The sequence below is a fragment of the Lineus longissimus genome, chromosome 19, assembly GCF_910592395.1.
Source record: "Lineus longissimus chromosome 19, tnLinLong1.2, whole genome shotgun sequence".
Classification (NCBI taxonomy): Eukaryota; Metazoa; Nemertea; class Pilidiophora; order Heteronemertea; family Lineidae; genus Lineus; species Lineus longissimus.
In genome coordinates this window covers 7,971,652-7,987,505 of record NC_088326.1, presented here as the reverse complement: position 1 = coordinate 7,987,505, position 15,854 = coordinate 7,971,652, and the positions used below count along the sequence as shown (strand labels likewise).

Genomic DNA, 15,854 nt, shown 5'->3' with positions numbered 1-15,854 from the left:
TTCAGGAAATTTCGCCGAAACGTTGTGGTTTCACGAAGTTCTCCCATAGTTGTACCAATGCGGGGGTTCATAGTGTCCTTGTGCGGAAAGCATTTTTCACATCCATGCCAGAAACAACCATCAAATTCATAAATGACATTATTCTGTTCGTCGAAACCATCCACTTTGTAATTGGCAATGGATTTTTCACCCCCATTGCCGGCATGACATATGTTGATATCTTTATCTTTGAACATCAACCATTCCAACCATTTTATTCCAATGTTGGACTGCTTGTCAAATGTGTAACCATGAGGTGGCAGAACAGCAATCGAAGAGGGGGTCATGAAGTTTTGTCGAAACACTCTACTACAAGCTGATGCTATAGTTACGCTTTCTTTAAAAGGATTCACCTTTAGCAAGCATTCGAATGAGTCCACAAAGCGAACACAACACCTTCTTAAAATGGTGACGTCACTCTGACAATAGGATTCCAGTTCCTCTTGTAAATCATAGGGTTTTCCAAGTTGGCCATTATACCACAGAAGAAACTTTTTTCTCCCTTCCACGGTCATACTGTCGGGGTCGAAATATTTAATGTCGGGGATTTCTCCGATATATTTTTCATTTGCTTTTGTATTGAAATGGTGTGGAAAGTAGCCTTTTTTCATCTCATAGAAATTAAAGGTTTTGGGAAAGTTGCTAAGAGGCATGTTCAGAAAACTAAGAGAATCGAGAAATTTCACTCCAGCTGCTTCGAATGAAAGAATTTTCTGGCCAACTTGAATAACATCTGTTGGTTTGATCCCTACACTATGAAGGTATTGAATAATGAAAAAGGCATCGTAACCCCTGTTGTTGTGTGCCACTGCCACTTTACCTATATTTGAACCGTTGAATAGCCACTCGCAAAAATCTACGACAGTATTTTCCCCACGGAATACTTTCTCTTCTCGTTCATCACCACACAAAATACATTTTAATTCATCATCATTCTTAGCACTTTCCTCTATTCCACAAAAGAGGCAGCAACGATGTGCAATACACAAGTTTGGAATGTGCTCTCGTTCACCATTTTCTAGAATTTTTTCTTGGGTGGATTCAAAGTCGTAAAATACAAATTTCATAAAATCTCTCATTGCACCCTTCTTCTTCTGCTTTGGTTTTTTGATGAAACATCTGTGGTCATGTGGTTTATTCATACCACAAATATGGCAATACGTTGTAAAACATTTGTGTTTGTTTCGTTTATCATATGATTTATCACATTTCAAGCATTTTATGAAAAGTTCACAAACGGAATGAGCGGCATCATTTTTTACAAGGTGTCTTTCATAGCACGCTTGACTTTTGAAAAGACGTCTACATTTGGGACAGTTTGTCCATTTAACTATATCACAACCGGTGTCTGTTTTACAACATGCACACGTAGCTTCGCAGACATGGGTTTTATCGTTTTGGTAACCTTTGTCGCAGTGCGGACAATAATAAGACCTCTCAAAGAACCCTGTCATAGACATGATTGGAGCAAAATGCTCATCATAGTGGTACAGATTTATGCGGTGCGGTGCAGGGGGTCCTCTGTAACACATGCAGTTGAAATATAAACTAGAATATACCACGAGCTGATAATCGGGTGAAAGGTGTGCTTGAAATTTAGCGACGTCTTTGAGGGTGCATTTGGATTTTGGAACACCCGCATTTTCATGAAGCTCGGCCGCCATTTCACCTTGTTTTTTACTATTGGGATGTCTGATTGACTGGTGTTGTGGATGGTTATCTATACGAGTTTTACTAACGATGATGGCTCTGGCTAAACATAATTCGTCATCTTTGTTTTGAATTTCGATGAAGCATGACTTTTCGCGGACTTTTTGATGAAGAGAGGCAATCCCTCTTGCATACAAACCGCCAATGGGAAGAGGGGCGTGTATGAAATTGACGAAAAACTCACCCTCGAAAAGCCATGAGTCATTTGATTGAGTAACTCTCTCGATTTCACTCATGATCTTTTCGACTGTGAGTTGATCTGGTGAAATGAATGGAATACTGATATGTCTAAGTCCTTGACCAGATATGACAAGTCGGACTCTGTCTTGGGGCTGCACATCCTGAAGGAGACGATTCAAAAGTTCTCCGAAAACATTTGATATGTGAAATAAGATATCATTGAAAGAGGTACCTCGCTCCATTCCAGTTACTTTGATTTTCAAATCTTGACCCATCGTGCCATATTTTCTTATTTTAATGTCCTTGAGCGAGATAATTTGAAAAACAGGCTGTGCATGAGGATGGTTATGTGCTTGCCCATGTATCTCATTGTCCGACTCGTCAACATTTTCATCATCATCATCATCATCATCATCATCATCATCATCATCATCATCGGAAGGAGAAGAAGAAGAAAAAGAAGAAGGGCCATTTTGGTTGATGACCTGGTGACCACCAATCTGAGTATTGGCTACGTTTTTTTTGTCGTCTTTTGACGAAGCCCTAAAAAAGACATCGCCATCTTGGTATCATGGAAAGGGTGTACCACAGAATGTGTGCCACTTAAAATTGCCCGGATGTTGGGATTGTCTTTATGGGGTACACCATTTCCAACATTACCACCCGGTAGAACACCAATTGCATGAGGAGGTCTCCTTTCATTGGGACTTTTCAAAAGTGATCTCAAGACAGGGTCCCTGTCCTGCCTCCTCTGTCGCTTCTTTGAATTCCCCCCATCGAGGTCAAGCTTCCGCTTAGTAGGATCAGACCTGATATTAAGCGGAGGATGTCGATGCAACTTGAGAGGTATGAGGTTCATTCACCTCTTGCAACTTGTTAGTTGTAAGTGATGAACGCTCCTCAGCCTTGGTGAGGATGTTCGACTCCAGAAACTGCTGGAGTTGGACATCCTGCCCAAGTTGTGATGATTGCAACCCCTCAAGTTGCACTTTCCCATTCGTAATCTCATCAAAGAGATTATGAACTATTTGACCTCGAAGAGGAGAATCAGAATCCACGTTTACAATTGGTGTACAGAGTGGTGATTCTGATTGGTTGCCTGTTACATTTGATTCATTATCTGGAAACGATCCTGAAAGATATTTCAGGACGTCCCCATCTGACGAATTTTCTGTCATAGGCAATCCGTTTGGTAATTTGTCTCTTTTTGAATGGCACTTCCTATTTTCTTCATAATATAGCAAGTCCGAGAAGTCTAGCAAAGCAAGATCCTCTGGTGTGCACGGCACCCCCTCCAATTCTCTGTTTAGGGGAGGTATTTTTTCTTTGCTATCTTCCCGGACAGGCATCTGTTTCACTAGATCAGGAGAGTCTGGAACAAGAACAACATCCTCATCAGATGGTTGAGGCATTTCAGTTGTCAGATGTTCTTGTTCCAACGCCTCCTGATCTCCAGCAACACACTGATGAAATTCAGGAACAAAAAACACCTCATTCAGGTCTTTACCATCGGGACGATAAATTTGCGAAGGAGGTATTTTTTCTTCCTCATGATCCAAATCGATATTGCTGGATCGTTGCAGCAGATCCCTTAAATGAGGACTATCCCGTACCGTATGCGGCTGATCAGTCACCACTATGACAGATTGATGAGGTGGTGAAGGAGGCGTTTCCTGCACAACATTTTCCTGACAACCAGCATCAGATGACGATGGTAAAAAAAAGAGTGTAGGATTTAAATAAGGCATCATTACCTCAAGAAATTCCTTACGTTCCTTCCCTTCATAATATTTTGGGAGGTACATCTTCCCAACACCTGCTCTCTTCAAAACCCAATCGTTTAAAATGTCTATAAAATCACTGTACGTTCTTTCGCCCATTGTTGTTGTTGTTGACTGCGTTACAGGTGGTGGGAGTGGCGGGGATATTCTTCCAACTTTTCTTTCTTCATCATTTCCAGGGGTTGTTGTTGTTCTTGATGGTGATGGTGGTGAGGGTGTTGGTTCTTCTGGTGGCGTTTTTGTAACTTCTAAATAAAAAAAGTTTTGTTTCAATTCAGGACAATGTAAAAAAGTTTATATCAAACATCCTTCTCAGTTGTTGTTGTTGTTGTTGCTATTATCAATAGTGTAGATCATGTTATTGCTGTGATTTAGATAACAAGAGAATTTTTTTTTCATTTTAAGACTATGTAAAATTAGAAAAAAAAATTACAAATCAGGATCTCGAACAGTTATGAACACACTTACTCGTTTTTTTTGTTGTCATTCTTGGAGTTGACAGTTGAGTTTTAAATGACCTCTTTTTTAGATAGAGCTTCAAATGGCCTGTGAAGAAAAAAAAGGTGTAATCATTAGATCATACACATTCAATAAATTAAGCATAAATATATATATATATATATATATACATATACACGTTCACCATCAGTTAGGTGTTCTTACATTTTTTACCGAGCTAAGTGCCTTTTGTTGTTAGCCAGCATAAGCGTACCAACAGTGTATATGTGGGTATAGATTACCCAAAAGAACAAATGAATGCATTGTATTGCAGTATCTACACGTGTTTTGACATGAGTGTTTTCAACGATTAGGTAGACGCTTTACCATAACTTTTTAACGAGGTACGAGTCCTATGATGACCTTGAACTTAGGTCCACCTAATTAATTGGGTCGTTTTGTATATGTCCCCTTATAACACCCTTTGTTACTGTAGAAAACTACCTTCATATCAATGCACTGGATCTGACTGTTTTGTTTAGAAAATGACACTCTTGGCAACTTGGGGACAAAAACACAGACATAGTGTTTTGCGCTACCATAATCATGATAATAGGGAGTTTTCGCAAAGCCCCGGAGATGTCAACGCGAACACCTGTCCCACTGCTGTTCGACATACTTATAAGGAGATCCAAATTTAGGGTAGGCGTTCACGTTGGCGTCGGGGGATTGGCGAAAACTCCCTATTAGCAGTACAATACAATCAGCAGAAAATGTTTTTAGGCTTTGAACGCGCGAGGTTACATATAGGCCGTGTTTTTTCCAGTGTGCCTCTCCGAGCAATTCTTAATGTAACCTAGCCCTCGGAAAACAAATTTTGAAATAGTAAATATAATCCAATTCCAATTTTTCGAGGAGGGCCCCAGTTATTGTTTCAGCTCCATACAGTCATATTATGTCATCATGATTAAAATGTGCATGCCGTAACATAAATCTGTTTTTCTTAAAAAACAAGTCATGATGTCTATATATCCTATTATGAGGACTTCGATCGAGTTGTGGGCCAAATTAATGCAGGTCCTCTTCCTCCAATATTCACCCTTAAATGTCCCAAGGGCCATTGAGATCAAGCAGCATGATCCGAATGGTTAAAAACGTAGATGCGACTCCCAAGTATTTACTTTAACGATTTGGTCCTGGATTGGGGGGGCCCCCCCCCCCCCCCTGCACTTGTGGTCAATACGGCCTTGCCTGTATAGAGAGCCATTGAATTTAAACCTAGTAAAAAATTCATCCCTGCACGAATGAATTTTTGGTCATTCTCAGTTAAGTTGACTTCAATGTGTTTTTTTACTCTATCAAGTGGACACGAAGTGCGTTAAGTTGCCAAAGACTGGTCCACTTTATACGGTCGAGACATAACGCTTTAAAATGCCTTAATCGATGGAGATACAGCGTCCTGGAAAATGTCCCCATAACCATGAGGAAACCAGCCCTGTAAAATGTTTAGTCGCCCTCCAACTTTAAGCACCCCGCTGATATTACACACAGTGATGATCGGCATATTTACCTTATCTACCTAATGGCCAGCGTAACCAGTGATAACACTCGGGCTGATGAGGCAAAATTAGAAGTCATTTGGTCAACTACAAGGCAACCAGGATGTGATAGCAAGATCGGTTATGTAACAACATATGTTGACCTCAGCCTTTGGTCGGGCAACTCAGCAGGAGGTTACCTGGCTCAGATAAGCTGAGAGCTAAAGACAATAAACTATTCCTCAGAAACTCTCCCATTATCAAATAGGAAGTGACTATTTGGCAAGCCCGGCTCACCAAACAGCGCCTTTTTTCTGCCCTAGATGGAGAGCCGAACTCATGCATATTTAACCATCCAGGAGCTCATTATCATTCGTGGCAAAACGGTCAGCAACACTGGAGTTACAATGAAACGCCTTTAGAAATGCACACTAATGCATTTAACATGCTTATCAGTTAAATCACGTTTATGACTTTTTTTGTAAATCCATACAGTCATGTACATGTACATGCTTCTTCATGGATTATTGACCAAAACCCGAGTTTAGTAACAGAAATTGAATCGAGAGCGGGAAGTCGGCCATTGTTAAATATGCGCATATAAATTCGAATATGACGTCACTGCTCTCTGATTGGCCAACATGTTGTAACCTCTCCGGCTCGCCAAAGAGGGTAGTATTTTTGCCCTGTTTGGCAAGCCCGGCTTGCCGAACAGGGTGGCTTTTTAGTGCTGTTTGGCAAGCGGCTCTCCAAACAGGACAAAAAAAGATGCCTGTTCGGCGAGCGGCTTGCCAAATAGACCCGGCCTATCAAATATCCATCCCCCGGCATCTAAGAGAAGTGAGAAGTCCCTCGTGTGTAACGGTACACACGAGGGACTTCTCACCAACTCAGTTGGAATTTTAAGTCATAACAGGTATCCAGACCAGGTAACTGATACTTTGCCCGATTGGTTGGAGTTGCTGGCTGCACTACCGACTTGTTCTATTTCTCGACGACATCTTTTGTTTATATAAGGATTTTTTTGTTTTTATAAGGAGTGTGGGGGAGAAATTTCCCCGTGTGATTCAGTCAACAACATAGTTGGGCAATATTTTGACTCTTTTGGCCTAAATAGTGCAGGACCTAAATATTGCTGGGATCTTTCGTGTGAGTGGGTGAACGACTCTCAACTTCCAGTCACCTGTGCACCTGTTCTTAATTTTAAAACCAACTAAGTTGGTGAGAGGTCCCTCGTTTCCATTAGTTGGTGGGGGATGGTTAGGAGATAATTTTTACAGGGCTGGTTTCCTCATGACCTTGAGCACTGGTCAATTGAAAATTGGATGCATGCTCAAATCTGGGACACCTTACCCCGCAATCAACTGTCCACGATTATAGTTCAGGGATAATCCTCGTACTTAAAGGGGGCCAAGGATGGTGTTCTGTTGAATAATTTTGGCAGTGTCAGCACAGCAGGTTGCCATTGTCTCTCACTCCGAGACCAAATGTAGATTACGTAGGATTACTATACAGGTCGGTTTATCCAAGCTATCGAGGTAATCGGGGTTACGAAAAAAACCTCCACTGGAAGATCAAATCCTCTTATTGCTAAGAGTTGCATGGTTTCTCCAGCGTATATTGCCATCAAGAACTCTCTACGTAAGCGACAAGAAAATTAACGTGAATATTAGTACATGTATTGGACTTGGAAAGCTATTAAGTTGTTTCTAATTTGCAAGTCATATGTATGGCTTTACACTAGCATATCACCTTTCTCATAAAGACTAATCAAATAACAAGTGATTTGGATTGATTGCCAATGCAACTAAAATGCAAGTTACGGTATATGAATGGATTGCCATCACATGTCAAATGCTATAACTTGCAACTCTAGTAAGCGACAAGAAAATTAACGTGAATATTAGTACATGCATTGAACTTGGAAAGCTATCACAGTTGTTTCTAATTTGCAAGTCATACACTGTCTAGGTTCTAGCCAGATCTTGTTATAGATTTGTGATTTTGATGGATTGCCATCACTTATCAAATCTTATTATTCTGTGACATTCGAATGAATTTACATATTGATACCACATTTATCATCACAAACCTGAGCAGACATGATTTTGGAGGACACCAAATAGAAAAAATTATGATGGCCTTTCCTAGCAAGGAAACGCAAAGCCTGGTCTTCGGGGGAATTTTCATCAATTTAGGACAACCTGAAAATGTGATTTGGTTGGTTGACCATTGCATATTATCTAGATATTTCCCATTTTTTCCTTTGACTTCTTGAACAAGGCGTTTCGTGCATTGCTTTCCGATTTGATCATATGCTGAACTCATCTTTTTATCTGAGCGTCAGCTCTGCCTCGCAGGACTGGAATATTACCAACTACTCTCGAAATATCATTTTGGCGAGAGATTCGTTAATTCAAGAGGTGTCTCTTGAATCCCAGTTCTAATGCAGTCAGTTCTTCCTTGTCCATCTTACCCTCTGCGTCTTTCCTCTGACAGTTGCTTTACCTTTTTTTCTAGGCATCTCCATACTATCATTTCCTGAATCACATTCAGATGATAAGCTGCTACTGCTGGCTTTATAATTTGAATCCATGGCTGAATCATTATGTTCATCAGAGTCCGGTTCTATATTTCTAATCTTTTTTCCCTTTCGAGCCGTTCGTCTTGGAAGAGAATCCGGAGAACGGTCGGGTGAATCATCAGGCGGCAATTTATTGGATTTTCTCGGTTTACCTTGTTTTCCTGTCAACTTCTTTTTCAACTTCCGCTTTTTGGTCCTCCTTTAGCCACTGAATCATCAGCATGTTGACATTCAACGCCATCTTCACTGTCACTGTTTTTTTCGCTTTCGTCTTTTGTTCTTTGTTTTCCCAACCATACCATTGGAATCACTGGCATGTTCACTTTGAACACTGCATTCACCATCCTCCTCATCCCAATCAACATCATCTTTTTCATCAAAAGCAGTCCTAGGAATATCTGAAACAAATTTATTTCGTAACTGTTAAAACTTTAAAGAAACAAACGTATCAACATTCCAAATTTGACCCCATATGACCTTGAAATTGATTACAGAAAGCATAATGGTGTAAGTCTGAAGCCGTGCAAGTGCCCTGCCATTTCATATTTGCCCAGGCTCAAGTTCATCGTCCTCATAACACATAATCCACAAAGTACTCTACAAGGAGAGGAATCATTTTCCACTCTTGTTCTGGCATGGCACTAAAGTTTAAAGAAAGTCAAACTTACTGTCTACATCAATTTCGTCCAATGACTTTCCGCTGAAGTTTCCAACCACTCCCTGGTCAATTGCAAGTAACAGTTTGGACACTTTAGCCATTTCTATAGTTGATTCGTGCAACATGTAGGCTTCCTTGTGAATATCCACTGTATTACCCATATGGTTGCTAAGCCATTCGACTTCACCAGGTGTAAGACCCAGGATCTGAAAATCAGGTATGGAAATATAATGAGTTTCTAGAGTTACAATTAATTCTTACGTATGATCAACTCTGGCATCGTCGGCACTCGGGAGTTCAACACAGTGAGATAATTTTATAATGATTTAGTGAGTCAGACATAATAAAACTCGGCAGTTTCGTAAGAATTTATCAAAATAATGAAAATATCATTCTTCTTTTGTACCAGGACAATAGCCCCCAGACAACTTAAATCATATAACTTACACAAACATTTTTCTGAAGCATTTTGTCCATATGAGACAAGCGCCTATTTTTTCCTAAGCAGGGCACACTATTGTTTTTGCAGGAATAACCATAGTTATTGTCTAAGTTACAGCTGGTAATATTTGCTTATCATTTTGGAGAACGGAAAAGTGGTGCTGTGATGGAACTACAACACTGACTTATCCTCTGTGATTCTGCATGGGAATTTTGTTTTTGGAATTTGCTGAAACATTATTATGATTTTACACGCCCCCACTTCAAATATTTCAAGCTTGGTGGACTTTTGATTCTCACCCTATAGGTTTAATACGCTAGTACATAATCATCTATATGAATTGATTCTTTTCTACTAGAAAATAGTACAATCAAAGCATCTTTATCTCACATTAATCCACAACATTGTATTTTCGTGTGATAAGAAAGCAGACCAAACTACTTTCTGTTCCTTCAAAAACCTTATCATAGCTGTTTGACCCGCAGAATGCAGGGCTACATGTATGTTCACTTGAAAAGGAGGTAAAAATGGAACACTGTATTCCAGCCTGGAATGGCATATGCATTTGGGGATCACATATGGGGGGAGGGGGGGGGATGTCTTAACATAAACATAGAGTGCCATATTGTCTAAAGCAGGGGGGGAAGACAGACTGACACTGTTTAGATACGACTGCACTGTTCAAAATTAGGGAAATTAATCTGACTTGGTCTTTGGGATAAAAGCCTAAATGTCAACTTGGTTATATAAACTCCTCAGAACATAGGCTTAACGATAGTGCCGACTGGTAAAAGTACAAAGTTAGGTGGACATCGATTGGTTGAGTAGACAAAGAGTTGCAGGTGGTTAAATTTTACTACTCCAGATATTTTAGTTTCAGTGGATGTGCAGATACGGGAATGACTCATGACACTCAATGTATGACCTTGATTTTTACGCTACGAGTTTTCGCTTTAACCATTGGTTTCGAAGCTCGCACGAAATGATAGTAAGCAAAGAACAGTTTTGAGTTGAGTGCAGAGAATGATTATATCTTCAGAGTACTTCTATTCCCAATAAAAGTTCAAATTGACGCTGTGTACGCATGACATTTCAACTTGGTATCAATATGATGTGATTTGTTAAGCGAAAACTAAACACTTGCCACAAAAAATGCACATCAAATATAATTCTCGGACAGCCTGGCAACGTTTTTGTGATTGCGGCATGACGAATACTGACGAATTTTATCTCGCTAACGTGTATCAAAAAGCTAGAATATTCGATCGGAATTTCTTTCCTCTATCTAGTAAACAGAGGATTCTGTTGAAATAGTTTTGATTCAAGGTCATTGGTACAGGGGACGACGATTCATGATAGTCATATAGGATATTAGATGTAAGGTATAGAAAAATTTAATGCTTGTGTGGACTGTTTGAAAAAGTCCCTTGTCGGCCTGGGTCAGGGCGACTAGCTCTTTAAAGTTACACTTATGAAAGGGTAGGATTTGCAAATCTTTGGGTAGAATTCTGCAGGGAATCGACATAGGCCAGGTTACATGCAATGGCATTAGAACTAGTGGGCCGACTTACTGCATCAAGACCGACTCGGATAATTGCGGTAACAAAGATTTTCATGGCCATTGGCTGGGCAACAGCACTAGTGAATAATGATCTGACCCTTCCATGCGTCACACCCAGTAGCCTTTAGGCCAATTCAGATTATAATAATATGTGCCTACTCACCATCTCAATGATTTTTTCTGAGACTCCGACAAGTGAAGATGCGGCCGTTTTTTAGGCAGATCGTCCATTTTTGTAGAAAGTTGCACAGCTGTGCACAATACAATATTGTGTTTTGTATTTCAACCCGAAATACTGTACGGAACTATGGCTGTGACCTAATCTCAGCGCAGGCAGAGAGACGTGAATAACATTTCTGTTTGGAGAATGCTTAACCTCATGACAACCACATGACAGAGTCATTTTGTGTGGACATTGTATATAACGACGATTAACAATAAGGTAAAGCTGCAACTTGTCCATACGTTTGTGAATGTCCACCAACAATAATGGTATTCATCAGCACACTATCAGATACAAAACAATTACTATGCCTATACTGATGATTATGTTTTTCTGACCCTACCGAGTAATCTTTTAGGACTCAAAATAGTCCATCAGTTTCCTGACATAATTCACTGAAGTGATACTGAATGGTTGGCTGTAATTATGATGTGACTTAATATCTTGCTGAAATGATGCGACTTAAACTTGCAAACATCGAGTAATAAATTGTTGTGTAGTCTTAATAGAAGACATTACATATGGATCGGCAGCCACGGTAGCTTGATATGATCACATGAACACTGCTTGAACAGTCGCCATCAATACCGGCCAGCATGTGTTGCGATTCGTTTCCCAGCTGTCAGAAACACACTTGCATGAGGATGAAACACTGCTGGTTTCTATTTCATTCCATGTTCATCAGAAAATGACCGATAGCCTGTTAAATTTCTATCTTCGATGGTTAAACGTTCATTTACATGATAATCGACAGAACTGGTTGGCACATTAGCCGACAGTAGTTGTGATTCTGTTTCAATCAAAGGGAAAGCATTTACATAAACACCAATAGGTTGTTACAATGTCCCCATCTTAGCTTATGTTATACAGAAGGACCGATAGGTTGTGACTATGTCCTTGTCTTAACCTACACTATACATTAGGACCGAAAGGTTGTGACTATGTCCCTGTCTTAACCTACACTATAAGGACCGAAAGGTTGTGACTGTGTCCCTGTCTTAACCTACACTATACATAAGGACCGAAGGGTTGTGACTATGTCCCTGTCTTAACCTACACTATACATACGGACCGAAAGGTTGTGACTATGTCCCTATCTTAACCTACACTATAAGGACCGAAAGGTTGTGACTATGTCCCTGTCTTAACCTACACTATACATAAGGACCGAAATGTTGTGACTGTGTCCCTCTCTTAACCTACACTAAACATAAGGACCGAAGGGTTGTGACTATGTCCCTGTCTTAACCTACACTATACATAAGGACCGAAAGGTTGTGACTATGTCCCTGTCTTAACCTACACTATTAGGACCGAAAGGTTGTGACTATGTCCCTGTCTTAACCTACACTATACATAAGGACCGAAAGGTTGTGACTATGTCCCTGTCTTAACCTACACTATAAGGACCGAAGGTTGTGACTATGTCCCTGTCTTAACCTACACTATACATAAGGACCGAAAGGTTGTGACTATGTCCCTGTCTTAACCTACACTATACATAAGGACCGAAAATTTGTGACTGTGTCCCTGTCTCAACCTACACTATACATAAGGACCGAATGGTTGTGACTGTGTCCCTGTCTTAACCTACACTATACATAAGGACCGAAAGGTTGTGACTGTGTCCCTGTCTTAACCTACATACATAAGGACCGAAAGGTTGTGACTGTGTCCCTGTCTTAACCTCCACTATACATAAGGACCGAAAGGTTGTGACTGTGTCCCTGTCTTAACCTCCACTATACATAAGGACCGAAAGGTTGTGACTATGTCCCTGTCTTAACCTCCACCATACATAAGGACCGAAAGGTTGTGACTATGTCCCTGTCTTAACCTCCACCATACATAAGGACCGAAAGGTTGTTACTATGTCCCCGTCTAAGCTTACGCTATACACAATGACCGATATGTTGCTTATATGTCCTTCTCTTAGCTGACGCTAAACATGAGGACTGATATGTTGTTACTATGTCCCCGTCTTAGGTAACGCTATACCAATGACCGATGGGTTGTTACTATGTCCCGTCTTAGGTTACACTATACACGAGGACCGATATGTTGTTACTATGTCCCCATCTTAGGTAACGCTATTCCAATGACCGATAGGTTGTTACTATGTCCCCGTCTTAGCTAACGCCATATCAATGACCGATAGGTTGTTACTAATATCCTGGCTGTTCGAGGAAGCATTTCTTGGTGGGGAGGTAGCGCCTTGAGCAGGTTTACCTGGAGTATGGCGCTCTATAAGACATTGTTGATTGATTGATTGATATGTCCCCGTCTTAGCTAACGCTATATCAATGACCGATAGGTTGTTACTATGTCCCCATCTTAGGTAACGCTATTCCAATGACCGATAGGCTGTTACTATGTCCCCGTCTTTGCTAACGCTATATCAATGACCGATAGGTTGTTACTATGTCCCCGTCTTAGGTAACGCTATACCAATGACCGATAGGTTGTTACTATGTCTCCGTCTTAACTAACGCTATACACAATGACCGATAGGTTGTTACTATGTCCCTGTCTTAGGTAAGGCTATACCAATGACCGATAGGTTGTTACTATGTCTCCGTCTCAGCTAATGCTATATACAATGGCCGATAGGTTGTTACTATGTCCTCATCTTAGCCTTCGCTGTATATAAGGACCGATAAGTTATTACAATGTCCCATCTTAGGTTACGCTATACACAAAAACCAATAGGTTGTTACTATGTCCCATCTTAGCTTACGCTATACATGGGAGCTGAAATGCTGTTCTGTCCCCAGCCCCATGCATGAAGACCGTCGAGTCTAAAGGTAAAAAGCACTAACATAAGGGCCGAGAGGTAGTGATATTGTCTCGGGCCATAGTAAGTAAGACATTAACATGAAGGTTGTGATATTATCTTCAGCTCAAGGCAGATCATGAGGACCGAGAGGTTGTTACTACGTCCCCATCGATATAAACTAACGCTCGGACACATGGGGTGACAGGTTGTTCTGTCTCCGATAACTAAGATATAAAGGTACCTAATACGATGACCGACGAGATGGCAGTTACAAGAAGGCACACATGAGGACCGAGGGTTGTTACTGTGTGTCCGTCGAAGCATGTATGTACTTACATCATGAGGGTCGATCGAGAGGTGGTTTTGTCACCAGCTGCTCAGACAAGTCACTGACGAAAGGGCCTACGGGTCGTCTCTTGTTATCAAAGATTAAGCTCTGGCCTGCTTGGTTTATAGATTTGTGAATCTATTATGGGAGCCACCCAAACAAGGCACTCGATCAGAACTGTCGATGGATTGTGATCATGTCATCAGCTGCATGAAAGACCATCACATAAATGCCGTTCGAAAGACAGGTTGTGGCCCATGTCTCGGCTTTATCATTGACCAGCCCATCAGGCAACAAGGATATGAGGTTCCGGCAGTACAGAAGACTATGTTGGACAAGGAAATCGTGACAATACAGGAGTTGTGTGTCTCTCCAAACTCCACTTCTTCTTCATTACCACAGGTTGCTTCGATCCTCATGCCCGCAAGGTCGCCATATTCGTCGCACTGTCCAGTGAGGAAGACCACGATGGCATGAATCAGGCAAACCCGCCAAATTTTGAACTAATGACGGGGACCGCGAGAATGGAATTACTAAAACATCACACATGTGTACACTTACCTAAATAAGTAAAAAATTAATACAAATACATTGTTTATCCAATGAATTTATTCTCGTGTAATAAAATTTAACAGTTGACGTCTATATGAAAGTTAGCAATTTTTTTGAAAATCTCAAACACTACATTAAAAAATGTACTAGACCAATGTTTAAACCATACATTTTGAATTTCGAATGATCCTTCAGTGCCTTCGTAATATTGAATTCAGGCAACTGCATGGTATTCTACCCCAAAGTTCCAGACGAATTCGGCAAATGTCTCGTCTTGAAAGCCAGAGTGCTCGAGACCTGACCTGGCCGATCACTGGTGCAGAGGTCACCAGGATATTGGCAAGGTTTTTGGCATGTTTGGTCGGTTTGTAAACAGTTCTCTTCAGTAGGCCTATGAAGATTTGGATTATAAATGCCCCTGATCGAGATCTAATACAAAAAAGTCCCGTTATTTTAAGGGTGCATTAAATGGCAGATGATCCTGTGTGATAAATCTCAATGCCTCTTAGTTTCTATCAAACATGTCAAATGCGCCCTGCACCTTTAAGTTGGGAAGTATCTCTAGTTACAGATTTACTGCTTTTCTTTGTCATCAAAGCAATGCTAAAAGTATGCCCTTACAGTGATCTTATCCCAGCATACTCTAGATAATAAACCTGCTCGCAAAAGACGACTAATTTACGACACATGGATTCCCTCTCCGTGCAATACAAAAAACTAATGCCTTTGTGGTCAATTTTACATTGGCTCTGTCTATATAACCCATTAACACACGACCAATGCGAATCCCCGCACCTCATCGTACAAAAGACGATAAATCATGAGTTCACGAAAAAACGATTTTGCTCGAGAAATAAACCATACAGAGTGGAAAATATCTGAATTAATTGCACTGCCTCAATATACACGACTACACGTAAAATCTGTATTTCCTAGAGTCCTACAAAAATGATAAACATTTAAGATGTCGGCTTTGGGAATATCACATTCCTCGGGTCAGGCAAAAATTCCTTGCAAATATCTATATTTGATGGGATGGCAGAC

At 40.6% G+C, this 15,854-nt stretch overlaps 1 protein-coding gene across 1 annotated transcript; it reads right to left on the bottom strand.

Annotated features, from left to right (window-relative positions):
• Positions 1–2,744: 2,744 nt before the first annotated feature.
• Positions 2,745–9,396, bottom strand: LOC135503384 (uncharacterized). Its single transcript, XM_064796943.1, has 5 exons — positions 9,376–9,396; positions 8,939–9,134; positions 8,570–8,668; positions 4,179–4,256; positions 2,745–3,958 (listed from the first exon to the last, which is right to left on the bottom strand). Exons 1-5 carry the CDS (start codon positions 9,394–9,396, stop codon positions 2,745–2,747), a joined length of 1,608 nt encoding a protein of 535 aa, XP_064653013.1.
• Between the last annotated feature and the right edge of the window lie 6,458 nt (positions 9,397–15,854).

Bases quoted from the DNA above. Each gene is read 5' to 3' on its own strand.
- LOC135503384 (XM_064796943.1), bottom strand. From the start codon at position 9,396: ATGCTTCAGAAAAATGTTTGT. The intron at 8,669-8,938 runs GTAAGTTTGACT...AATTTGTTTCAG, and splicing joins GGACGAAATTGATGTAGACA to ATATTCCTAGGACTGCTTTT. The intron at 4,257-8,569 runs GTATGGTTGGGA...TTTTCTTCACAG, and splicing joins ACATGCCAGTGATTCCAATG to GCCATTTGAAGCTCTATCTA.